This window comes from Ambystoma mexicanum, chromosome 3p (genome assembly GCF_040938575.1).
Source record: "Ambystoma mexicanum isolate Mex_15411 chromosome 3p, UKY_AmexF1_1, whole genome shotgun sequence".
Classification (NCBI taxonomy): Eukaryota; Metazoa; Chordata; class Amphibia; order Caudata; family Ambystomatidae; genus Ambystoma; species Ambystoma mexicanum.
Genome location: NC_090925.1, coordinates 547,193,370 through 547,220,733, shown reverse-complemented (window position 1 = coordinate 547,220,733; position 27,364 = coordinate 547,193,370). Strand labels below are relative to the sequence as shown.

The window sequence follows — 27,364 nt, the reverse complement described above, 5'->3', positions numbered from 1 at the left end:
TGGGAGTGGTCTGAGGCTGAAGGTGATTGGAGGCGGGGGTAAAGGGTGGAAGACCAGGACCAGAGGGACACAAGTCTCTGGTCACTAATCGCAGTTACTGTGGGGTATAGCAAGAGAGGGGAGGGTAAAGTGTTGAGGAGCTTCTGGAATTTGAGGCAATCCGGCTCAAGACTGAGAGGAAGTAGGAGGCTGTTCTAGAGGAGGGAGCCAGCTGAGGATAGAGCTCGGCCACCAGCTCCCCAGTTTCAAGCATCTAGTCAAATCTGGGGAAACTGTATGAGAAAAACTTAAATGTTCCTAAGGAACGGGAAACCATGTGAAATATATTAACCTTTGACAACATAACCTACTGAGAGGCTATTGACTTTGTTTTGGAATACTGCTGAACTTTGTTTTGAGACATTGACAAACTTTGTACATAAGGAAAAGAGATCAACGGATTGGGCCAGGCAGAAGCTTAAGACAAAGGCCATTGCTCCGGCCTCCTTCTTTCTGTTTGTCTTCTAAGTGGTAGTGCCGGTTAGCTTCTAAGATTTGGATTCAGGACTATCTCATTTTCGGAGTTTGACGGGCACCCTTGGGTTTAGTTTCATTAGGCAGGGAACTTCCTTCAAGCGGGAGGGCTAGATGGGTGCTTTTCTTTTTATTTTAAATAAAAAACCCTTCACATGGTACATATCTGTGGCGAAACAAAAGAACTGACTAATATTACCTTTCTAAACTTTATCTAACATGTTGACTCTTAAGCCTATCCACTGACACTGCCAATCAATTTATAAACCTACATGTGAAGTATATACTTTTGAACTCGTGACCTTTGGGCACAAGGCCCCAAACCATTTTAGGGTTGAACTTTATAAGAGCTACAGGATTTGTTTTATGAATATCTTGGAAGTGTTTTCGATTTCTAAAGCATACGTGTACTTACCTGTGTTTCACTCGTCATGGATTAAAATTCTATTTTTCCTAATGGTTAATGTATACATCTGTTTTTATATTTATTTAAGGGGTTTACTTACTTAGTGTGTGTACTTTAAAGGGCAAATAAATAATTGTTTTTTTTTATCCTTGTTTGTCTAGTTGGAATTGTTGGTGTTGCTCTGTGTGGACTCATTGCAGATCATTGTCTTATTTTCACCATAATAGGGTGTCCTCCCAAAATCCAACTTGACACTGCTGTTGGGTTCTGTCTTTAGGGGTCAGCCTTTTTTTTTTTTTGCAGCCCCAGAGTGGACTCACCTGCGTGTTAGGTTTTATGGTTTCCTGGTTCTCCCTAGCCCCCTGTTATTTTAGGTTGGGTGCTTCACTCTGGCGGAGGGCCCACATATAGATATTGGTGTTAGAGGAGGCCTTTTAGAGACTTTACTGTTTTTCAAACCCGTTCTTTGTATATTTTAATACTGTGTATTACCAGATTACTTAGTTGACACAATAGTTTGTGTTACTTAAATATAATATATATTATTTAGTATATCCGTGTTAGGACAGTTTTTCTAAAGTCCAACTAAGCTCTTCATTAAACCATATCTGAGGTAATACAAAAATGCACTCTTCGTATAAGGCTGTACCACCAGAAAACATTGGATAGCGTAGACTGAGCAACCCGGCTTACTTTAGGAGGGAGAGAGGGTAGCGTAGACAGGGCAACCAGGCTTCTTTTAAGAGGGAGGGGCTTGGTACAAAGAAATTGTAACATACATATGGTTCAAAGAAACACTGTTATTGTATATTTTAAATGCAGTAGGCCAAGCTAAATCTTAGGGCGGTAAGTACTATTCACATATCATATAAACACAATTATAAAAACCGACTCCATACTTTTGGTTTACAAACCAAAGTATAATCTTATTTAGATTAAAATCCGCAGTCCAGGTGAGTCAAGGGTTGTGTTCCTAAGTATCCTACCTGGTAGGATGGGGAAAAGGTGCTACAGGGAAGGGGTTACCGCGTCTCACCATCCGGTGTCCCACTCCCTGAAGACCCCTCATCCAGATGATCCTCTTGCACTGGTCCACCCCCAGGAACTGGATCCAATAGTGATGTCTGTGTCCTGGCCACCTGGATGACGGATCCCATGGGGACTAGCGGATGAGGCACCTTCAGGTTTCTCACATACCCCTCCCCTATGCAAGGTGGATCTACTTGGTCTTTTCCTAGGTCGTCTAATCTTAGGACCCCGGAGAGAACAAGCAAGAAATATAGCCAGGGGCTCTCGCATATTCCAAGATTTTCTTTTCTTCCTTTCTGGTACAGACGGGGTGTTTAATATTTGTCTCCCTAGTGTAGTAAGTGTTTCTTTGAGGTGCATTACTGACTGGATTCAGTGTACAGTGTACTTACCTGCAGCTCACATCTTCCTATTAAGATAAGCCAGACTGCTCTGCCACTCTACCAAGGTGCTTGAGTAGTACAGACTGATGGTGGGATGTACAAACCACTATGATAGCTTACTAAAGTCCTACCTCCAAGTGGCCTTTAGGAAAACTCCCTTAACCAGCCTTCCCTGTCCTTCTCTGTCCTTCTCTCTCCGCAAAAGCAGCAGCTTCCCCCAGAAAATGTCTTTACATATATGGCATTTCCTGACCTAAGTCTTACGAATAAGCTAAATAAATCTTATGGGACAGCCATTCTACAGTGTTAGCCACCTTTGTAGCCATTCGTATTAAATACAGAAGTACACGAGAAAATTATCACAAAAACAGGAAAAATATCTCCCACCATCTTAAGCACATTGTCAAAGTAACCAAAAAGCCATTATATAAAGTTATAAGGATACATGGTATCCTAACTGCACTACACTACAAGGTGATGTGTGCAATTGTAAAAATACAAGAACTTGTACTGGGAGACAGTCTCTCAGTACTGACCGTCTTAGTGACTGGTAATTTTCCCCATACGAATGAGCAAAACAGGCAATGGAAGTAAAGGCAAATGCTTTACTGACTTCCAAAAAGTCAGGGCAGGGTTCAAAACAAGCAGCTACAAATTGGAGTGCCATTGGAATCTATGAAGGGAAAAGGTGCAAAAGGAAAATCTTACCTAATACTGACACCAGAACAGACATTTGCAACTTTTCCTAAAGCCTGGTTCACACTTTGCGATCTGTTGCTGATTTTGTTCCCCATCAGTCTTGGGGTTTCGACTTCACCTGCAGTCCTCCTCCCCCTCACTACGACATTCATTGCAATGGGACTTTGCTCAATTTCTGCATTTTTCACCAACGGGGAGTTGCCGGTTGACTTTGTACTGTGTAAACCTATGGATCGACATTTATTAACTTCGAAAACTGTCTAAAGGTATCTCTATGTATTACTTACATGTTATCTTGTGCTGAATGTTTGTTTAGACAGAGGTTTGTTATTTTTGTAGATACTTGCATGTTTTTATTACCTTTACACCATGTTATTACAAAATTGTGGCGTGTATCCAATTTTTGGACATCACTGTGATTACAAATATTGTTTTGCCTACCTTTTAATCTTTTGAGCTAATGCATGTGTGTTGCTAAGTTAGTGCATTTTTATACTCCCTGTTAGGGAGAATTCTCAGACATGTGCTAATTCCCTTATACATTTGAGACCCACAGCGCTTTTGCTGCACTTTAGGACTTTTACATTTTTATCCTGAAGAGAGCGAGACCTTTTTCCACACTGTCATGCATCTTTGTTTAATTTGAACTGTTTATTTTGACTTTGGAGTCTGACAAACTCCATAGGCATAATCTTTTTACATTGCCACACAGCACCTTAAGTGCAGTGGCACAGGGAAGTCTTTCAGATTTCCCCAAGGTTTAAATACCTTCTTCTCCAGCATGGGGTCTGGCATGGATTCACATGCTCATGAATATTCCCCATCGTCAGGCTGGGAATCCTCTGTAAAGAAAAAATCGGTTTCAGTTTCGTTTCTGAACTGTCTTTCTACTAGTAACCAATCCCTGGTCTCTGGGTCATACTGCCCCCAGCCAATGACTGCCCTCTACCTAAGCCCCTCCTATGGCAGCCATCTTCAGATTTTTACCGCACGTTCAAGTGTTGGGTGTCCTCGTGCTGTAGCTCTCGAGCTTTTACTGCGTTTGTGTTTTTTCGAAGAGTTTGCTCTTATATTTTTGGTCAATCGAGCCTCAAGCTCCACCAACTTCGATTCCGAATAACAGGGACTTGTTTTCGAAAACTTCTACGCCCCTCAAGGGCATTTCTTCATCATGTTTCCACTTCTCGGAGGATTCCACAAGATCTTTGAGGCCTACCTTCGTGGATATGGCCCAGGACAAGGGAAGCATGACGCCTACTGGACCCAAACTGTTCAGGAGCTGCCCCGGCTGTGGGCTCCAGAACGTCTTTAAGGAGGATGAGCACTCCCGGTGCCTCTACCGCCTTCACAACGACAAATCGCACGTGGAGAAGGAATGTGTGTTTTGTAAGAACATGTCCGAACGCACGATGAAGGATCGTTGTATTCGACTCACCAACTGGTTGGAAGGGAAGAGCCCAGCAGCAGGTGAGAAGAAGAAGAAATCCGAGCGGTCTTCTAAGACCTTTGAGGGCACTCCGGCAACGGGGGCCCAACAAAAGGTAAAGCACCGCGGGTCCGCGGGCACCGGGAGCACCGAATGGGCTCCTCGGCTGCCAGGCAAGGTGCATTATCACCAACGCCATCAACCAGGAACCAACGCTCTGGCTCGGTGAAGAGAAAGTTGGAGAACCCGGGTAAGCTTCAGGAGAAGCCCCGGTCGATCCCGACAGAGACAGCCGAGGGGGAGCGAGGCGGTGACCCTCCCCCCAAGGTGAAGGCCTCAGGCACGCCCAAGGTCGTGAAGGCCCGGATTCATCCGGATAATGCCTCAATTGAGGGAGTCGTAGCGGCCCTGGCGAAGCCTACGGAGGTTTCCCCAGTGGAGGCGACTTCAGGGGATAGAGTTTCCCTGCCACCCAGGAGGGAATCGTCTTTTCTGCCTATCGAGAATACCCCCGTGAAACCCCAGCAGGGAAAAGTGGGGGGGGGCACGGTAGCCATAACAGACACGGATACCACCTCTGAGGATGAGTTGGCGAGCGTCCAAAGAATCCTGGACAAGAAGTTCGAGGATGCCAAGGCCCCACGGGAAGGATCCCAACGAGGAGAGCGACGGAGGGGCCGACGAGGTACCCGCGCCCCGACCATCGGTCCCGTTGCAGCCTGCACCTGTGCCACAGGACAACTCAGGAGTGATCCTGATGGCTATACAGTCCCTGTGCGCAGAGATAAGGACGAGGATGCCCTTACCCCCCACCGAGGTCCCAGCATAACCTGGTCCGTCGGGGAGCCCGCCGAGCAAGCGGAGACGAGTTAATCCTCCTCCCCACTTTCAGCCCTCACCCCCATCCCCTCCTCCGAGGGATGAGATGGGAACGGAGACGGCTACGACGGGGACGGACGACGGTGGTGATGACGGAATGGACCTCCCCTCACCACCTATTCGGGCCTACCCGCCCGACAAAATTGGCTCCTTCCACGCAATGATCGCCAGGGCATCTGAACTCTTCCAGCTCTGCCCCGAAGAACAGAAGGAAGGTTTCCTCTACCAACGGCGGGAGGCCAAGAGGAAGACGGTCCTCTCAATCCCGTTACTGGATGACATCTGGGACGAGGGGCTAGCCCTCCTGAAGAACCCATCCACGGCTCCCGCCAGCAGAGACCGGTATGAGAAGAAATACCGGGACCCGGACTCTGCCCCCATGTGTCTCGGGGCACAGCCGTCCCCGGATTCGTGGACTTGGCGGCGGCCAAGAAGAAGGCGGAGGGCGACGGCGTCAACTTCAACATCCCCACCGGACGGTGAGGGGAAAAAGCTGGACGCCATGGGACGACAAGTCATCTCGTCGGCGGCGACGATGATTAAAGCGGCCAACGCCCTCGCGATCGTGGCATGCTACGACAGGGAGCTGTGGTTCAAGATCGCTCCCTTGCTTGACTTCCTCTCGGACGACAAGAGGGCCGAAGCCCTGGAAATCCTGCAGGAAGGCGAAGTAGCTTCGGATCACGCCATCCCGGTGGCCAGACATCGATGACACAGCTTTCGTCAGATGGGCAACGGCTTTTGCCTTAACCAGCGTAGTTGGCTCAAGGCCACCGATTTGCCAGGACGTGCAGACCAAGGTTCTGGACATGCCTTTCAACAGGAACAACCTGTTCGGCAAGACTGTGGACGACTCTCTGCAGGCCATCAAGGCATCAAGGCGGACACCGAGACGGTGCGGGCCTTGGGTTTTCTTCAGCAACGACGGCCGTCCTTTCGGAGCTCCGGAGGCAAGCAAGGTGCCTCCAAAGGATTCGGCAGCGGTTCCTCGTACCGCCAAGCGGTCTGCTCCTCGTCGCAGGAGGCCTACAGAGGACTCGGCAAGACGGGAGGATCTCGTCGCCGCCAAGGTGGCAAGTCCGTGACGAAGCAGGATTGAGTCCATCTCCACCGACCGTTGGGTGCTGGATGCTCTGGCCCGCGGGCACACCCTGTAATTTCTAAAGGTGTCCCTGTATTCCACCCGTGGCCAGGAAGGAAAACCACATCCCGCAACTGCTGCTGGAGGTACGGGCGATATTAAGAAAAGGGGCCATCAAACTCGTCCCATAGAGGCTCCGGGGATCCGGAGTGTTCTCGCAATACTTTCTCGTCTGAAAGAAGACCGGCGGTTGGCGATCCATCCTGGACCTTTGTCATCTAAACAAGTACATCAGGTCCCAGAGGTTCCGGATGGTCACCCTCCAGCACGTGCTGGGACAGCTGGATGGGGGCAACTTCCTATCATCGCTGGACTTGGAGGATGCCTACTTCCATATCCCCATTCTAAAAGGACATAGAAAATTCCTGCGATTTGTGGTCCAAGGGCGGCACGCGGTTTAAGGCCCTTCCCTTCGGATTGAAGTCAGCACCCAGAGTTTTCACCAAGTGCCTAGCACCAGCAGCTGCGTGGCTGCGCCTGCAGGGGGTCCACGTCTACCCCTACCTGGACGATTGGCTCATCCGGGCAAAGTCAAGAAAACTCGCCGTCGATCACACATCGAAGACCTTGCAACTGCTCTCGGATCTGGGATTCTCGATCAACATCGCGAAATCCCACTTGGTAGCGTCGCAAGTCACCCTGTTCCTGGGAGCCAGGCTCGACACAGTGGCGCGATTGGCTTCGCCGTCGGAGGAAAGGACGAAGGCCATCCTGGGCAAGGTTCAACGGCTGTTGACCTTGGACGTGGCCAGGGTGAGGTCCATCAAGTCCCTACTCGGCATGATGTCCTCGTGCATCTACCACGTGCGCCTATGCAGACTGCGGATGCGACCTCTGCAGCAGTTCCTCGACGCCCGTTGGATGCAAGCGGCGGGCAGCTTCGAAGACAGGATCTCACTCAATGAGACTTTCCGCCAAGCGATCCGGTCGTGGGGCCCCCGTGCGCATCTGGCGGTGGGGATAGACTTCCAGACCCCGGCACATCAGGAAACTGTGACGACGGACGCCTCCCTGGAGGGATGGGGAGCGCACACCGGAGATCTCCACGCAAGAGGCCTTTGGCTCCCGGAGGAGAGGACGCTACGCATCAATGTCCTGGAGCTCCGAGCCGTGTTCTGGGCCCTCAGGTCGTTCCTTCCATCCCTCAAGGACAAGGTGGTAAGGGTCTTCACCGACAACACCACCACAATGTTCTACATCTGGAAGCAAGGGGGCACCAGATCCCCAGCCCTATCCAAGGAAGCGCAGGATCTGTGGCACTGGGCCGTCTCCCAGGGGATGTTTCTGGTACCCCTCCATCTGGCAGGAATAAAAAACACCATCGCTGACTCACTCAGCAGGGAGCTACGCTCGTGCCACGAGTGGGAACTGCGACAAGATCAGGTGGATCTCCTATTCCGACGATGGGGCAATCCCCACATCGACCTATTTGCGACAGCGACGAACGCCAAATGCCAGAGGTTCGCCAGCAGGTTTCCCCAGCCGGGGAGTATGGGCGATGCCTTCTCATTCCCCTGGGACGACCTGCTCCTGTATGCGTTCCCACCGTTGCCGTTGCGACTCATCAATCAACTCAGACGGTCCCGGTGCCGGATGATCCTCATTGCACCGGCTTGGCCGAGGCAGATTTGGTTCCCGGACCTTCTGGACATGTTAGCGTACCCCCTACCCCCCCGTCTCCCCAGTCAAACTACCGACGGACGCGGATCTTCTCTCCAGAGAAGGAGGTGCCATAGCTGAACCTGCAGGCCTGGCTCCTGCAGCACTAGAGTTTGCAGGATATGACATTCCGTCGGACTGCAAGGAGGTGCTTGCGAAGGCCAGAGCGCCCTCGACTCTCAAGTGCAATGGACACAAATGGAAGAGGTTCTCTGTCTGGTGCCGTGCACAGAAGATTAACCCTCTGCGGATTACGGCCCCTCAGGTGCTGCCGTACGGGCTATCGCTGGCCAAGGCGAGGCTGGCGCATGCCTCCATCAAGATCCATCTAGCGGCTATCTCCCGCTACACCAGAACTCCGGGGCGATCATCCTTATGGTCCCATCGCCTGGTGAAGGAGTTCATGAAAGGACTGTTCAGATCGTTCCCGCCGGTGAAGGCCCGGCCCCGGCGTGGGAGCTCAATGTAGTGCTGTCCAGGCTCATGGGGCTGCCATTCGAGCCTCTACATTCGCCACAGTTGAAGTTCCTATCGTGGAAGACAACGTTCCTTGTGTCCATCACCTCCGCACGACGAGTGGGAGAGATCCAGGCCCTCTCCTGTAAACCTCCATACCCGACATTCCACGAGACGAGGGTAGTGCTGAGGACGCACCCCTCCTTCATGCCCAAGGTGCCGTCGGACTTCCATCTCAACGAGCCCTTGGTGTTACCTGTTTTCTTCCCGTCGCCTTCGTCGCCGGCTGAGAGAACTTTGCACTTGCTGGATGTGGCTAGAGCGCTGAAGTTCTACGTGGACCACGCGAAGAGTTTCCGGAAGACATCACAGCTGTTTGTGAACTTTGGACCTGTGAAGCAAGGGAAGGCCCTCTCGAAGGCTTCCATTTCCAGATGGCGCTCTGGCTGTATCATGCACTGTCACCGGTTGGCAAACCGACCGTTGCCCGGCTGTCCGAGAGCCCATTCAATCAGAGCGATCGCTGCTACCATGGCGTTCCTGTCTGGTGTGCCCCTGCTCGACATCTGCAAGGCTGCTACATGGAGGTCGACGCACACCTTCACAAGATTTTACTGTGTCGACCGGGATTCCAGGGAGGAGTCCAGAGTCGGCCAGGCAGTGCTGCGCAACCTGTTCGCTTAAGGTAAGCCTGTTGAGGAGGTAAGAGATGCTTAATGTTGAGTTGTTGTATTTCTTAATGTTGAGCCTTGCCACCTCCCATGGTTGTGCATGTGTGTGTACTGCTATGTATTCTTGTATTCATGAGCATGTGAATCCATGCCAGACCCCATGCTGGAGAAGGAACAAGTTACTTACCTGTAACTGTTGTTCTCCAGCATGGGTCTGGCATGGATTCACATGCAAACTCTCCCTCCGACCACTCTGCGGCTCTTCTCTTGGTCCTACTGCCACTTTGCGGGCTTCCAAATCTGAAGATGGCTGTCAGAGGAGGGGCTTAGGTAGAGGGCAGTCATGGGCTGGGGGCAGTATGACCCAGAGACCGGTGATTGGTTACTAGTAGAAAGACCGTTCCGAAACGAAATTGAAACTGATTTTTTCTTTACCGAGGATTCCCAGCCTGGGAATCCATGCCAGACCAATGCTGGACAACAATAGTTACAGGTAAGTAACTTGTTCCTTTTGGATAAATACTGTTTCCAAAAGCAGTGAAGTTAAATTGACTTTACTTACACTTGTAACTTTCTCGACCCAGCACACACTATCTTACAATAGGGTGCTGGAGGGGTTGCTTAGTATCCCCTTTGTCTAGTTTCTCTTGTAACATTTTTATGTTACCCTTTCTAAAATGAATGGCTGGTGGCAGTGGTTTACCTTTTCCTACCATTGTGTGTTTCTACCGCGGGCTGCAATTGCAGCTGCAGTAAAGCACTCATGGGTGCCCATTTTTGTCAAAATGGCCCCAGTCTTATTTTTTCACCATTTCTTGTTGGAAAGGTCCTTCTAGAGATTTACTCTGAGCGCCAAAGCCGGTTTGGTCTCTTTGTTCATTGTCTTTGGTGGGGTTCACTGCTGAAGCCCACCTCTGGCTCCAGCGTGTCTGGCAGGGCAGGAAGTGAGGGAGGTGCCCAAAACTCCCTGTGCTTAATCCCCTTGTTTACAGGAATGCACCCACAGGTGATTGGCTGGCTGTCTTTGGAGGACAGCCACCCTGCTCTGTGATTGACAGCTAGGCTGCGAATGAATGGGAGAAATCTGCATAAAAGGCAAGGTCTTTTGCTTGGAAGGCAGAGTCGACCACTGGACGAAGGAATCCGAAGAAGAACTTGGAAGAGACGCCTGCTGCAACTCCTGGACCGTTGGTTTGCCCGGTGAAGCCCTGCTGCATTGCTGAAGCTCCAAATTCGCTTCGACTAGAGAAGCCCTGCAAAGGATGACTTCTCTCCTTGGGTTGGTGGGACCAATCGACCCCCAAGACGAACTCATCTGGAAATCCTCTCGGAGCTGGCTGTACTTCCATTGCTGCTGCAGGAACCAATTGCCAGGGAGAGGAACCCCAGAATTGAGTGTGTCGTCTTTAAGTCGGACCATCGCTCCAGGAAGATCCTCCGGACTTCCATGAAGCAGGACTGACCAAGCCTGAGCCACCTCAACAGAGTGCTGGACCCCAGATGTGAGGAAAGTCCATAAGGTATCGCTATTTGCGAGAAGCTGAAACTGCGAAGTGCCTCTGATATGAAGTTTGCCCATTGCTGCCGCCGACCTTCAATTCATAGTGCAGGAGTCCCCAGACGTCCTCACACTTGTCCCCATGACTAAGGCCCAGGAACAACAGGATCTGCCATACTACAACTGGAACAGAAGCCAGCTGGAACCAATTTGTGCTTTAGCTATCACTCAACAAAAGTTACACATTCTGTAACTTGTTTACCTGGAAAAGGGTTAATTTACTTTGCATTGGGGGTTCAAAAGTACTTACCCGCTTAAGAATATTTGTTAACCATTGTTTTATTCCCTCATCTTTTTCCTTTGACACCAAACTCTGTATTGCTCTAAATGTAGCAGTGATATATCCATGTGCACAGTGTCCTAGTTATTTAAGTCTCCTCTGGGTGTAGGAAGTATCTGTGTGCCATCCCAAAAGGGCATCTACTGATTTACTGAAAATTAGTGTGTATTTTGAAGTATATGTTTGTGTTACGTATATTTGCTCCCTTCTAAAGAAGGCCTATACAACTGACTGTTAAATTAATAAATAATAGTTTATTCAACAAACCTTGAGTGTAAGTGTTAGTTTGGATACTTGTCACTGTGAATCACTGTGAATCTGTTACAACCCTACAGCTCACATTGACCCCTCTTGAGATAAGCCTGGCTGCTCAGTCACTCTACCAACTTGTGTAGTAGCTGCTTATACCAAAGGTTGGGTTAACTATTGCCAAGAGCACAAGGCTGGTGCAGTCTCCCACAGGGTACTGCATACAATCTTGCCTAACACTCCATTTTGTTGACAACCTATTGCTTTACAAACTCTTTATTTTTTTAATTCTACTTTACACCAAACCCCTTATCGCCTTTGTGCTGAGCCTAGTTACCAAGTGAGTTTGGTTAGACTTTGTGATAAACCTATGTATGCCTGCTAATGTGGACTTCTTGTAGCCCCACACTAGTAGTGGTTCTGAAACACCTCCTAATCATAATTTTCTGAGGTGTTTTTACTAAATTCTGGTGGCTCCAGAGGACCTTGGAACTGGTTTCATCTTACACTGTTTATTTCCCCGCCCCCCCCCCCCCCTAGCCAAACTGCACACAATACCTCTTCAGGTACAAATGTTAGGTCATTGAGACCTAAACAGACCAACTTGGTCTCACAATATTCAATTCCCTCTTTTATTTAAAACCTATTCCCAACTGGTAGTGCATGGAATCAAATCTCCTTAAATTACTTTTTTGCGCTTGCAAGCCTGACGCTTTTTTAACATCAAATACTTTGGAGAATGGAGGGAGGGGCCTTCACACAAAATATCACAATTTCCCCCCCCCTCCCACCTCCCCCTTCAATCCCTTTCTTTAGTACTGGGCAAAAGGTTAATGTCCACCAACATTATGATTGGAATGTTTTTTTTAAGTAAGCAGGAAGGTGAACAGGGCACAAAATGTGCATTTGCCATTAGCCATTAAGATGTTTGACTGGTTATTAAGAAAGTGGTGTATGTATACAATTGAGATGCCAAGTGACTTTCTTTTATTGGTTTGTGACTTGAATATTTGCCTCCTTGATTTATATTCCAATCATTGTCTCCTAGCGTTAAATATATGGAATTGGGTCTGTCAGAGAGGCCTACTTTCCTTGGCAACTTGTGCTTTGGAAAATTAAATTGGAGTGGATTTGTTAAGTTTCCAATTCATTTGACACAAATGGAGCCAGAAACAGGCTGTAGTCAAAACTATACAGGGTACGAATTTAAGGAGGTTCTATGAGCAGAAGCTAAAACCAGCTCATGGGTATCGTGCATCACCCAGTAGGCAGAACCAGGACCAAGTACACAGTACACTGCACATCTAACTTCCACATGAGATGCATACCTTAACTTTGTGCCCATTTTGTATGATCCTTTATATTTAAATGTATCCTAAATATGCCTGAATTCTTATTTATGTAGATTCTCAGTTAATGTCACATATGCATATTTGTAAGGAACCAGTTGCCCCGGGGAGCCAAAAGTTCCTCCAGGTAACTGTTGGTTTTCAGCTAATCAGGCTCTCTTAGGGTAGAAGGCGGAGCTAAATAACTCCCAGCAATTGTGAACCCTGCAATCTTCAACAAACCGGTTTACTCTAGCTCGATCATTTCTCAATTCGGGAGGATATTGCATTTCTTAGATACGCATTCTCACAGGATCTCTAGGAGGAAGGCTCTTCTCAACTGGCAGGAGAAGTTTCTGCCTGGTTTTCATATTCATACACTTGTATAGTGCAGCTGCAGTGGAACACTCAGTGCTGGTTCGTAGAGCTAGGGTCATCTCTGACCTTTAGCAGATTAACTCTCCACACAGGGGTGGAGGATGCGGTTTCAAAGGGATGGCAAGTCATCCCTCTCCTCAATTGCTTAACATGAATGCCTGGTTCGTAATCTAGTTTCTGGTCCTCAACATTTATCTGATGAATATATGGGTGGTGCTGTGGCGGCCAAGAAGCATTCAAAAAGAATTACAATAAATCGAGTAAATGTGTTTGTGCTTTGGATCCTATTTTTCTTTTCTCTGGATGGAAGTCTTCTCTTTAGTTTTGCGTCTGTGGATATCTGGATATGCGTACAGTTTGCCTCCCTCTAAGTGCATACAACCACTTGAAAGAAAATTCCTTTTCCCTTCAAATTAAGTTTATGCAAATGCATATTGAGTGATTACCTAAGCTACATTGTCCAGTGAACTTGAGAGGCAGGCCAAAATGGAGAAGGCGGTGTGGGAAACATTAGGCAGAGCCACAGATTGATGCCCTCTGGCGATAAGGCTGCACCGAAGAGTGCGAACACCAATGAAAGCACAAAAGTTTTTATTCAGGTCAGAAATTGGGAACAGATTTATTACTGTCGGAAATATAAGCTTATTGCTGCCAAAGTATGTTAGGCACGCTGGACACACGACTGTGGGCACAAGGTGGAGCGTCAATGGAAGGCATACAGGCTAAACACCCACTTTCATCATGAGAACCTCAGGCCTGTACCGTTGGTTGCGATGAGGGAGGGGGGCACCATGGGAAGAATGAAGAGTTGTAGACGTACAAGCTGTTTGGGGAGGCTGCTGGGAAGGAGAAGAGGGCGAGAGAAGTGGGAGGGTGGATAGAGAGAAGAAAGAATAGCCGGTGGGGAGATGATAGCCGGTGGGGAGATGATAGCCGGTGGGGAGATGATAGCCGGTGGGGAGATGATAGCCGGTGGGGAGGGTGAGAGCTGAGAAGTGGGAGGGAAGACTGGAGAGGGACAGGGAGAGAGGGAGCCCTAAAGAGGGGGAGAGGGACCTAGAGAGAGGCACACAAAGGAGGTTCCTATCAGAACAACAAATCCTAAATTATTAGTTTGCATCTATAACTCAAATCTTATTTTCGATTTAATCTGATGTTTTATTCAGATGGACGGACACCTGGTGGAAACTTGGAGCAGGTTGGGGGAGAAAGGGGATACATAGTGCTAGATTTATTGGATGGGTCTCTTAGTCAGACTCTTCATTCTTCTTTTTGTGGGCCTCTATGCGATTCCTTTTTTGTCGATTCATGGAAGTCCTTTCTCTTGCCTTGGAGCTCGCTGTCAGTTGCACCAATGTGCCTGAGCTCCGTCTGGGAAATCCCCTTGAGTGTCTGCCTCAATGTGTAGTAACGCCATACCTGACTCCCTTGAGGTGAGCCTTTGTCTGCAATCGAGGTTAATAATTGAACACAAGAGAAAGGTCCATCTGTATCTGATTCCACGCGTTGTGAAGGGTCTTTACCACCACATACATGCCTCTTTTTTTTTTATAGCGTCAGCCTGGACAGGTCTTGGTACAGCTGAATTTCTGTTCCGTAATGCGTAATTGTAGCTGCTGTTCTCGCCTCCCTTAACTTTTGTGGGTAAAGTGCGCAGGCTACCAATACGTCACGGGGGCGGGAGCCTGGTTCTGACCTCTTGGGTCCTGTTCTATGAACCCTGTCCAGGAGATTGTTTGTGCGGTCATTTTCAGTAATAACTGCAAATATTCGAATGACTGGCTCTTTCAGATCAGAGTTTGAAACTGTTTCAGGAAGATTCTTTATCCGAATGCCTTGAGCGATTCTCAAGGTCTTGATATTGCAATTCCAGATTGTGTGACAATCAAGCCATTTCTTCTAAAACAATGTCAGATTGCCTACTCCCGTCAGACAATTCCTGGATTGGACGCTCGTTGAAATGTACCTTTCTTTGCTTAAATCAGAAAGGGCCCCTCTTATTTCTGAAGTAAATGTATAGAACTGTTGAAAAGAGGAGGCAAATTTGTTTTGAAATTCCTGAAAACTTTTCAAGAAGTCCTTGGATGCCACCATGTCCTGTGTTCCCAGTTGTATTTCCTGCTGCTCCTGGGATTTTGGTTTAACTATAGACCCTGTCAGGCTTTTTTTGCCCAAAGAGAGTCCAGGGATTTGGGTTGTTTTTGCAGGGAATCTGTTTGTCCCGGTTGATTAAGCTTCTTCCTTATGCCTGACATAGGACTTTTGTTGTGCAGTGTGGCTATACAGCTTTCCGTGAAGAGAGGGGGGTGGTGGGACACCCTTTAAACGCTGTTTGAGTAGTCTGTGTGTAAATGCAGGAGCCTGAACTGCTAGGTCCCTACAGATATGTGATTACTTCCAAAGTATTTAACCAGTCTCGTGCCTGCTAAAAAGCCCTTTAGGCAGTACTGCTGTCTCTTTTTAAGACTCCTGTGGAGCGCCGTACAGTATCTATGTGCCCTATTGCAGGCCAATCCCTTTGAAATGTTGCGTGTGCTAAATCGCGAGTGCAGGTGAGATTAAGCTAGTTTTCGAGCCTGAGGTTTTCTCTTGCAAAACCTTGCAACTGGAAACTGCTTTCTGTAACTGCGTTGGACTTCCATGATTCCGGCTCCCTCATGCGAGTGATTGTCCGCATCTCGAATGGACCCTCTCCTCTGCTGTACACCACATACTTCAAGTGGGTAACCCCAGGCCTCCCGTGTCCCTGGCTGGTTGTTCTGAAAGGGCCTGTGTAACGAGATTTTGACCATAGGCCGTCTTATAACCGAAGTGGTTAGGGCGTGGCTCCCGTTTGCAGTACTCCTGATGCATCCAGCTCTCCGCCGTTACGCATTGGGTGAGAGGTTGCTGTCTTGTCGTTTTTGATCAGAGGGACCACCTTGGTTTCTATATGCTAACTTGTCCGCTATAATTCGGACAGAGCGAACCACAGCACATCCTTTCTACACAGCCGCCATCTTGGAACCCTGTTGGCTTTCTGAAGTCTCATTTTGGCAACTTTTTTAAAGAAACCTGTCCTTGCTTACAGTTACGTTAACAAGAATATGCAAATTAAATGTTCTCTCAACTGGTCAACCTTGTACAGTAAGCTGAACTAATTGCTGATTTCTGTTTTAATCTTTTTCTGCAAATTATTCAAATGAAGCAGAGAAACTTATTTTTTGGGGGATTGGAGTCAAACCTTTTGTTACCATTTGGATAGAACAAAGTCGCTTTAGAAATCTAGGAAATGAGTTTAAAAGACTCCAAAGCTCGTTTGAGTGATTGTGCCATTTAGTTTATTTATGTACATGAGGAACAATGCTCTTTTGATCACGAAAGAATGCACATTAGATACATCAGATTTGACGGGAAGCAGTGAGCTTCTTACAATGGGGTGAGTTTGAAGGTCATTCTGACCAGGTTGTGTAGGGGAGTAAATGTCACCAGGGACAATAAAGAAGTAGTCCTATATAGATCATGGATAATGAACATTGGACATTTTTTGTGCAGGTAGGTTTTTACATAATGTTGAAGTGCTAGAGTGGATGCAGACCAAGTGAGGGACAGAGGCAGTTTAGAGGCAAGGGAAAAATGTTGACTAACGGGCAGATGAGAGGTAGGTTAAGATGTAGGTCTGAGGCGGGGAGGTAGGGTTTCAGTTTAGTTTTCAACAAATGTGTGTGGACCATTTCTTGGGTGTACTGGGGAAAAAAATTCCATGCAAGTGGAGCAAGAAGAGAGAATGGGCGAAAGTGAGAGGAAGCACAGATAGGGCGAGGAGCCGCAAGGGTGGCTGAGTAAGCAGAGCGGAGTTTGCGAAAAGGCTTGTAGAGTTGGATAGAGGAGGATAGATACAATGGTGCCTTACTGTGGATAGATTTGTGAACCAGGAGAGAGAAGACATCTAAATTTGTCCCTGTTTTGCACCATCCGCCATCTTGCCCGGTGACTGTACGGTGAAGTAGGTGTGAAGTGAGGAAGTTCAAAGAGTCCTTCTAGTGAAGTTGATGATCTTGTCGAGAGGACAAAGCATAGTTTGGGAGACCAAAGAGGATGCTGGCACTGTAGTACAGTTTAGAGAAGACAAGAGTGGTTAAGAGATGCTTGGCGGTGTTGAAAGGAAGGATGTGCCTGATTTTCCTAATATTTAGAAGGTTGAGGCAAGCTGCTGTTCAGTTTTGGAGATGAAAGAGAATGTGTGAGGCATCGTAGATGACGCAGATATTTATAGCTTAAGAAGAGTTGGGGAGAGTGTCAGGTGGGAACTGGATAGGTAGAGGTATGAGAGAGCTTTTGGTAGAGTTTAACAGAGTGCGAAACTATCCAATATTAACTGCCTGATTCATGGAATTATTTGGCCGAAAACGCAGATTTGCGCATGTTTCTACCTGAAAATCCCCACACTTCTAACAGGGATTTTCGGGCAGAAAGGCACGCAAATCTGTGTTTTTCACGCAAACAATTCCATGAATCAGGCTGGCTATGGCAGCGAGACAGTTGTGAACTTTGATAGAGAGATCAGAGGAGAATCTAGGAAAAGAGGATGATGTGTGTGTTGTTGGTATGAGAACCCAAAGGCGATGATTAGTGCCCCATGAGCAGAGGTGTAGTGTAAAGAGAGTGGACCCAAGACAGAGCTTTGTGCAACACCAACAGTTAGGACTGAGTTTAGAGGTGTTGTTGCTCTAGTAGACAGAATTGGCGAGGTGCAATATAAGTTTCAATCCAGGCAATGGCTCGATCGGGAATCCCAAGAAGAAAAAGTATTAAGGAGATCCGAGTGATCGACACCGTGTCAAAGGCAGCAGACAGATCAAGGAGAATTAGGACGTTGGGGTGCGTAGCAGAGGCGATCAAGTTGGACACATTCATGAGAGCAGTTTCTGTGGATTGATTGGAGTGGAAACCGGCTTTTAGGGGGTGTCGAGGGTTGTGAATGTCTAAGAAATTAATACACTTTGAGCATTTTGCAGTAGTGTTGAAGGAGAGAGACAGGGCGAATGTTAGCTGGTAGGTTCGGGCCAGCCCCTTGCTTTTTTCCGGCACGTATGTCCGTGACTATTTTGACAATGTAGGGAAAGCGAGTGCAGTCGAAGGACAGTTTGAAGAGTTCTGCTAGGTGAGAGGCCGCTAAAGGAGAAATAGGTTTTGTCTAGATGAGGAGCAAGAGGTCTGATCGGGTACAAGAGGGGATATAGCCCTTTGTCAGTATTAGTGTGACTAAAGTAGGAGTTAGTGGTAGAGGATGATGCTAGAGGAGGCAGAGTGTAAAATGTAGGAGGAGGGAGTGTGAGGAAGGTCAGGAGAATGTCTCTAATTTTGGAAATGTTTTCAGTGATTTATTCAGCTAGGTCATTAGCTGTGACAGTGGAGTTGAGTCCTAGACGTAGGAGGAGTGAGTTTAGATTGCCCTGCAGCTGGCGAGGATGGTTGGAGTGAGTCAATGAGGGTTAGGTATAATTCCTTTTATGCTCTCAAGAGAGGACTTGAGAGAGTTCAGGGCAGAGAGGTAGAGTTGCAGGTCCTCATGCCAGTGGGTCCGCCTTCCTTTGCGCAGCAGCCGATGCATCTCTGTGCGGAGAGAGCGTAAGAATGGGGTGACCCATGGCTGAGGATGCTGAGACATAGGGTTGAAAGTAAGCAGTGGGAAGTGAGAGGAGTCGTATAGTAAGGATTGGAAGATGGAGAAGGCAGTGTTGGTGGAAGAGGCATTGGGTGTGAAGGAGGAGAGTGAACTGTAGGTATGAGGGACAGGTGGGAAATGGCCGAAGGTTTACATTTCCTTTTATTAATAGGTGAAGCAAGTGGTGAGGAAAGGTCAGAGGGTGGAAAGGAGATGGTGGTGGAAACAATGTAGTAATCGGTATGGATTGTGTGACAGTTGTATTAGTGGCTGAGAGAGAGGTGGTGATGAACAAGAGATCCACATAGTTACCCCCTGTGTTGGGTAGGCAGGTGGGTTATGGATAGATTGGAGAGCAGGGTCACTAAGAAAAGACTGAAGTTCAGATTTCTGATAAGTGGTTGGAGAGTCACCTAAGAGAATGATGTGGTGTTTAGTGGAAAGAGAATCAAGGAGTTGCCCACGATTATCAAAGAATGGTCCTGTGGGATCAGGAGGGCGATAGATGGAGATGTGAACCGAGTAAGGCAGAGCAATAATAGAGATGGGGAATTCAAGAAGTAGGAGAGGACGTGCATTGGAGATTTGAGGCAGGAAGAGAGAGTAGGTGTCCACCTCTGCCAGTCAGTCAAGGGTGAAGGAAGAATAGCTTGAGTCGTGTAGGGCCGCCAGAGTGGCAGTGTCCGATTGAGAAATCCAGGTTTCAGTGATAGCAAGAGGGTTTAGGGTAGGAAGGCTGGTGTGAAAGTGGTTAGTGATAAAGGATGTATTGTTGCATACAGACTAAGCGTTCCATATTGCAATGTTCAGTTGATGAGGTAAGGAAGAGGGGCAAGGTGGATAGATGTTAGAGGAGGTATGATTAGCTTGTTTGCTTTGTTGGAAGGAGGAGTAGTTAGTTTTATAATAGGGCTAAGAAAGGAGGAAGTTGTAGCGCGATTGGAGAAAGCATAGGCAGAGGTGAGTAGGAGAAGCGGCAGGGGGCGCACGAGCGAATGGCTTATAGGTGAGTAGCAGAGTGGAGAGACAATACAGTAATTGGGAAGCTTGGGGTACTCAAAGTTGCATCTCTATGCAAATAGTTGTTTTAGTGGAGTATTGGAGTGGTATTGGAATGTTGTTTGTGTGCTGTATGCAAGGCATTTTTGTGGCAAACGGGAGTTAACAGGGAACACAATGAAATGGAGAAGGATATAGTGTCTGCCCCCTTTGCCCGGTCGTCCCCTTTGCCCGGTCGTCCCCTTTGCCCGGTCGTCCTCTTTGCCCGGTCGTCCCCTTTGCCCGGTCTTCCCCTTTGCCCAGTCTTCCCCTTTGCCCTGGACACCCAAAAGACAGTGCTTATATACCCAAAGTAACCCGGAAGTATCTTGGTCAGAGGTCACCGGGGCAGTCCCTAGATTGATTCTGGATGCATCTTTTTAGGTTTTTGCAAAGCTCTGTGTTGCTCCCAGCCCAGTTGAATCCCTTTTTTGAGCTGGAAAGACCTTCCAAAGACGGTGGTTTTGGGGTCAGAGGTCACAGGGGCATTCCCTAAATCTATCCTAGATCCTTCTTTTAGGTCGCCTGACCTCTACAGGCAGCCTCAGGCAGATAGTTGATAGTTGTTTAGGATATTGCACCCCATAACTGTGTTGCTGCTCCTCGAGTTAAAGAAAATGGCTTTTACGATGCATCTGCCTATTGATGATGTTTGCAGGGTTTCCTTGTGTGCTACTACTACAACTAATTGCATGCTTTATAGTTAAGACACTACTAGCTATGATGCAAATGCCCATTTTAGTCGAACTATATTAAGGAATATTTTTGGTTATATTTTATTTTAATGGATGGTAGTCCTTCACCTTGTGTGAGACTCTTCCCATTCATAGGACTGCAGGGCCTGGGATGTAATAAATCAGTTACTCTTTGTGGTAGCTAGTATATTTTTGGTCCCGCAGCCCTTTCAGTCACACGACCGACCTTCAAACCGCTAATTTCCGGCATACTCTTGACCCATCTATTTTCACATTGAGTAGAGAAATTAATACTGATCCATTGGAGCTGAAGGGGACATGAGGGGGTTTAGTCAGTGGGCAGAGTTTACACATTTAAGACTTCTGAACTCTTTTCTCTGAACTCTTTATTGAAAGGGCTAAGCCTTCAGTGTTCCCCTACCTGTATGACTGAAGGAGCTGAAAGACTAAAAAACATTAGTGACCAAGGTGAGTAACTTAACCACATTCAATAATTATTTTCTTATTGGTGCTAAAGAACTGATTTATTTTTCTTTTTTATGGAAAATCTAGAATAAAATGTTGGGTTGGCTGACAATTCTTGATTCAATTTGTAATGAGGTAATACAGGTAAGCAGAGGAACAGTTGTTTTAATCCTTGCAGTTTCTACCTTGGTTTTAAAGCATTAATTTTACTTTTTGTAATATTCCGGGTAATAATAAAGATGTATAGAAGCAGAAAACCATATATGCTGCAATGCTAAGGTGCCGCGGGTTTGCAATTGTAGAAATTGCACAATGAAGTTCGTCACTGTGTAAAATTATGCATTGAAATCAATCCTGTGTCATTGACTGTAGACCAGTATTTCTTCTGGTTGTTATGGATCCACAAGTAGATGAAACCCCCCCAAAATCTTGAAACACTCTAACACTTCTGAGGAGAGCTTTTGACTCCTTGTCTCCCACTTCCTCAGGTCATCCCACTAGGACGGTGGCAGGATTTCAGCCTTCTTGAAAGAGTGGGAGAAGATCACCCAAGACAAGTGGGTATTATCTATTGTCATGAGTCTTCGTAGTAGAGGTCTGTGAGGCCTTCTTTAGTTCCCTCCCCTCTTTTCAAGAATTTGGCCAAATGAGCTATAGTCTTGGAAACTGTTCAGTCTGTACTACGCAGCATGTGGGGTCACTGCAGAGCTCATATGGTTGTTTCAAATTTGCAGTCCATGCTCTTTTGAAATCTTAAAATAATGCAAAAACTGGAATTATGGCATCTGACTAGCTTGAAATTATTATTACTTTTTTTCCTCGAGCTCCGACCCAGCATTGTGCATGTAGTGTTCGAATTCAGAAGAGTAGGAGGATGAGGAATTGATTTCACATGCCATTTAGTTCTTTTTGGATTTTTTTTATTGCAGGCAATGTTCGTATGTCATTTTGTGTTATCCCTTTCCACCTTCCCTTACTGTATTGCTTTTGCCATTTTGCATGTAAGCAGCCTTGTGATCGTTTGCTAAACTGCAAATAGGCAGCATACTGGCTAGTGTTGACATTCCAAGGTACCTTATGTATACAACAGTTCCTGATGAGACCTTGAAGCACATCTCCCATCAAAGAAGTTGGTTACACAGAGAAACTGTCTTAGAATTGACAGAAGCAGAGTGGTAACTGTTATAACAACATGCCTTCTGTCAACCTTTCATGTTTTGGAGAAAGCCTTATGACTTGTCTTCCATCAAAGTGTTTTGGTTTGTTATAATGACACAGTAGGACTGATCTATTAAAGATAAGATGTATGTGTAAACTGTCACTTCACCATCCATGTATAAATTGTTACTGTGATGCCAACAACCAGAATCTGGATTTCTTTTTGGCTGTTTGCTATTTGCTATGCATTCATAGTGTGAAAGGAGTGCTTTCTCTTCAACACCACTTAAACTATACTGCATCATCTCTTCAACATCAATTGCAATCCTCCCCTAGGCTTTATTTGAATTAATACTGGAAACCCACACTGCTCATAATTAGGTTGCATAATGTGACACCCACAAGAAAATTGACAGGAGGAGGGGCCCTTTAAAGGCTCTTAATACCTTAATGCCCAAAGTAGAACGCTAGCCTTAGTCCCAACGTGATTTCTGGTTGCTTGGTAAATGCTCCTGTTGAATGTGCCATCAACTGATACAACTGACATGTTATTCTAAGGCTTTGCTGTATTGGATGAAAATACTAAAACTTGTGCTTGGTGGTAACAATGTGGCTTTGAGGTGAGGCATCATGTGCATAGGTAAATATGTATTTACTGATATTCTATCTTCGATGTTGAGGCCCACAGATTTGGATTGTGGTGTCAAACCTTCATGTTAAAATGGGTACCAGTTATACACAGGTGTCATTAGGCTCTGCAAGGAGCCTGCATAGGCAAACCAGCAATGTTGGCCATCCCTTGTGGCCCAAACAAAGATAGGACAGCACAATAACTGGGGTGTAGGACATAAAAAAATTCCCAGGTGCCCGCTTTCTAAATAAATTGGGGGAAGGGGCTACCACAAGCAACAAGGTAAAAAGGCTACAGAGTGAGATATCTAAAAGTAAATTGTTTGGCTGCCACCAGCCTTCTCCCAAACATACTTTCTGGATCTGAGAATGCACCCAGGGACGAAACGGGATGCTTTTGGGAGCATCCTTGGCCAGGTGGCCCTATGCATTACTAAATGTGGATTAAGAGTTGCAGGTGACCTCATTAGAAGCAGCTCTGACATCAAAAAGAAACTGTAAAAAAAAAGAAATAAGAAAAACAAGCTAAGTATTTAGGTTAATACTTAAGGAACCAACCCCCCCAAAATATCTTAATGAGCTCATTGCCATCCTAAGAGTTAACCTTGACTGCTGAACTGTGCCCACAAGCAGGTAGATCACTCTCCCACTCCTGAACATAGGGATGAGAAAAACCGTCCTAGCAGCAGGACATTAGTGAAAGACTTCAGGAATTACCTATTGCAGCTCTTAAACGCTTCTCGTTACTGTAGGGCTGGTAAACTAGGGAAGATGGAGGCTGCCAGTGCAGTCTGTCACTGAAAGCACTTTAATTGACATGAAGGCGTAGGAACTGAAGGCATTCTGAAAATTCATTAACCTCAAGAAGAGTGGCATGAACTAGGCAGACTTGCTAGCAGAAATTCAGAAGTTCTACGGGGGAACTTTGCATGATCAGAAAAACCTCCTCACCTGGGTTTTCTGGTCGGCACCATCTGTTTTTGCGACCAGCTAAGCAGAGAGCAGAGAGCGAAGCCCTTCAAATATGGGAATCCTAATTGAACCTCAGAGTCTAGGTTTCCCTGAATACTATTTCTGGTTAAATACACAAAATAAAGAAATCGCCCCTGCCTCTAATCCATTGCTCAAAGTCTCCTGCCCCCTTTTTACCTGAGTTGGCCCAACCAAATTTTTAGAATCCATACTGGTCCTCACACTGCACCACGTTTTCCACCATCTGGACTACTTGTTAAAAACACCTGCATCTTGGTAGCCTACTCCCAATGCACTGCCAATACTTGCATGCCGTACTGCAATTATGCCCTGCAGCAAAGTTTTCCCCATGAGTTCCTGTTAGGATAGATTTTCATGTTCTGCTAAATCTTCCTCACGAGAGATCCCCAGAACTTTTTTCTGGACTTGTTTTTTTTCCCTTGTTCCCAAGTGAGTGGGAACCTTTTTCATGACTCACCCTTTCTTTTACTCTTTTTATGGGTGACCTTTTTATGTCTCTAGAGTATTTTTGATATCCTTTCCTATAACGTTTTAGGCGTTATTGAGCACACAGCACCTTATGTGCAATGTTGCTGGGTTGCCCTAGTCTTTTTGATTTACCTTGGGTGAACTACTGTTACCAAGGGTAGAGAGGGATTTTCATCCCCTTTACACTTTATATGGTGAGACGAGCACACCCCACCTTATGTGGAGTGCTGGGGAGATACTTGGTATCCCTTTCTCACTGCTCCAGTAACATTTCTATTACTATGACAAGCGAACTCTTATCTCTGGCGGCAGTGAATCTACTTATTACACAGAGGCTGTCAAAACAGCTGCGGTAATGCACAGAAAGGTCACTATTCTGCTAGAATGGCGGCGGCTTCCTTTTTTTGCCATTTTTAGTGTGCTCTTCTTTTCTTGTCTTCTGCCGTCCTGGGAGGGGTAGGTCCTGGTTGAAGTTTTGCCTCCAGCGGGAACCCATTCTGTTTCCTGCTGAGGCTCCATAGTGTCTGTGAAGGCAGAAATTGACCGAGGAGTCCAAACCACTGCAGCCCTTTTTCGTCTGGTGTGCCTGAGCGAAACCAGTACCACTGGGGGGCTGGCTGTCCTGATGGGACAGCCACCCACCCTTTTATGTAAACTGCAGGGAGAGTTTGCAGAAGTTGTGTGTGGGTTCCTGTTTAAGAGTCATATACTGGAAGCTTTTATTACCTATTTTATTTGTGATATACATAATATCATTTAAGTAGGCTTATTATGTATGCATATGGATCCACTCATTGTGACCTTGTATCCTCAATACAGAGGAACTGTAGAACACGTTTACGTCTTCAAGCAAACAAAGCTAAGCATGCCAATCAAAACAATGATCCGTCCCTAGCGATAACTCGGGACATGCCTGACTCTACCTTATTACATACTATAATTGAAGAAAATGCAAAAGCTGCACCCCCCAAAGTCAATTACTATACCACTAACAAACTGTGGGGATAATGTCTTAACAATACAAAATATATGAATACCATCTAATAAGGAAACCACTATTAAATGTGGTCTCCTGAACACACGCTCCATGGTGATGCACGCAGTGGAGATTAGTGATAGTATTGTGGAAAACAACTTTGATCTTCTTAAACTAACTGAGACCTGGCTTTACTACACAGCACTACACGTTATAGCACTTGCTACACCCGAAGTTTACAAATGCTTACATTCTGTTCGCAAATCAGGACGTGGTGGAGGAGTTGCAATGATTTTTAAAACCTCATTTGATTTTTATGTATCAACACCCCCCCCCCCCCCCCCAGCTGGACCTATGCGAAGCAATCCAACTTAAACTCCATGCTGATGCAATGCATTCACTGAGTATAATAATTCTGTATAGGCCACCACGAGATACTCCTCTCTTTGAGGAACAGCTATTGGCACTGATTGGAGGCTCATGTAAAAAGAATAGGGCTACTGTTATTTTGGGAGATTTTAACCTCTGGTCTAATAACCAGCAAGATACTGAGGTGCAATATCTCTTACGAACACTATCCTCCCTGGGTCTTTAACAAATGGTGGACAAACCAACCCATAAAGCAGGAAACGCACTTGATTGGGTACTCACTAAAACATTCAATCTTCTATAAATAATGTAGAATTATGCCTGTGGTCAGATCATTGTCTGGTACATTTTGACCTATCATTAGAACTTAATAAAGTTCTAAATAAAAGTGCCCCTAGTGAAATGCGTAATATAAAAAATATCACAGCTGATGCCATCCAATCAACTATACAACCATTATTACCACCATTAGGTGGTAAGTTGTCACTGGAAGAATTTACTGTTGCCTTCAGAAATGCTTTGAATAAAGCGTTTGCTATTCTTGCTCCCTCTTGCCCAGTCAAAAACAGAAAACGCAAGGGATCTAAACATTGTTTCTCTCCTGAGCTAATTTCTGCTAGGAAAAATTAAAGAAAATGTGAGCGCCAATGGCGTAATCACCCGTTTATCACCCTGGCAGCCTATAAAGCAGCAGTTAAGAAATACATGGACTCTACATTAGAAGCTAAACAATTATTTCTTAATGAAAGAATTGAATAAGTCCAAAGAACTTTTTTCAATTCTAAAGGAGCTTAAAGGCCCCGTTATAGAATCTACAGTAGACAGTATTGCTCCACACTTTAGGAACTGCGCCACACTTAGTACTGGTGAAAAGGTTTATATTTATTGTATTGCCCTTTCCGGATAACGTGTGTTTCGACACACCAGTGTCCTTTTCAAATCGGGGCTAATATCAAAAACTAAATGATATATTTAAGTATGTTCATGAAATCAAATCAACAAGTCAAGTTTTAAACCAAAATGCATAGTCACATTAGTGAAACGACAAAACCCAAATAATAGTATTTATGTTACAGAATCACAGAAAGTTAGGGAGGGGTGAAAGGGGAGGAGGTTTGAGGTAAATGGACACGAGAGAACAGGATATGGAGATATGGAGAAAAAAACAAAGAAAACCAAAAAGTATTATAATTCAAGTGTACAAGTCATTTTGATAAATGATGTATAGTTGCCATGACAACCCTTGCATACACCAGGAAGTGCAGGCAGTTTTGGCACCAGACGGCAGGAGATTTTGTGAGATTCCAAGGTAAGCCCCAACAGCAGTACATGCCCGACTAAGCGGGCCTCCTAGTCATAAAATAATAATTTACTACGAACCCTCGTGTACAGGAGGTAATAATAGTTTTGTTAACATTTGGGCAGCTGCAACCATAAGGCTACTAGCACATGGCTGCATACAAATCAGGAAATCTGTCACGGTCGAGAAACAGCTTGCGTCCAGTCGAGTTGAAACATGACTATCAGCTTATTGAATTTGACAAACTCCAAATGATCTTATGTTATATTATTTTACTCCAAGTAGACATATAATTGTGTATCCCTGTCAGGCATATATTATACGGTTTAGCAGATGCCATAGGTCTCTGCCTTAATAAATGAGAGCTAAGTGCTTAAACGGTTTTGAACCCGTGATTTTCGACCTGATCTCTAATAGGGGGATTCATCCCGTGATATTTTGTTTCATCGAATTGGAACCCTAGATTTGGAACATGGGTAAGGCTCCCATGGGTGCAACTATACATCATTTATCAAAATGACTTGTAATACTACGTACATATGACTTGTACACTTGATTTATAATACTTTT

At 46.1% G+C, this 27,364-nt stretch overlaps 1 protein-coding gene across 2 annotated transcripts in view; it reads left to right on the top strand.

The window, feature by feature from the left end:
* The window catches only part of STAU1 (staufen double-stranded RNA binding protein 1), a 1,155,286-nt gene that overhangs the window by 166,171 nt on the left and 961,751 nt on the right, over positions 1-27,364 (top strand). Inside the window, exon 4 of one of the 2 annotated variants that reach the window (XM_069651276.1) lies at positions 21,389-21,457. The exons of the other annotated variant lie outside the window; for it this stretch is intronic. Coding sequence (XP_069507377.1) covers positions 21,389-21,457 — 69 coding nt within the window. The remainder of the gene's footprint in view (positions 1-21,388; positions 21,458-27,364) is intronic. 2 annotated transcript variants of the gene reach the window in all.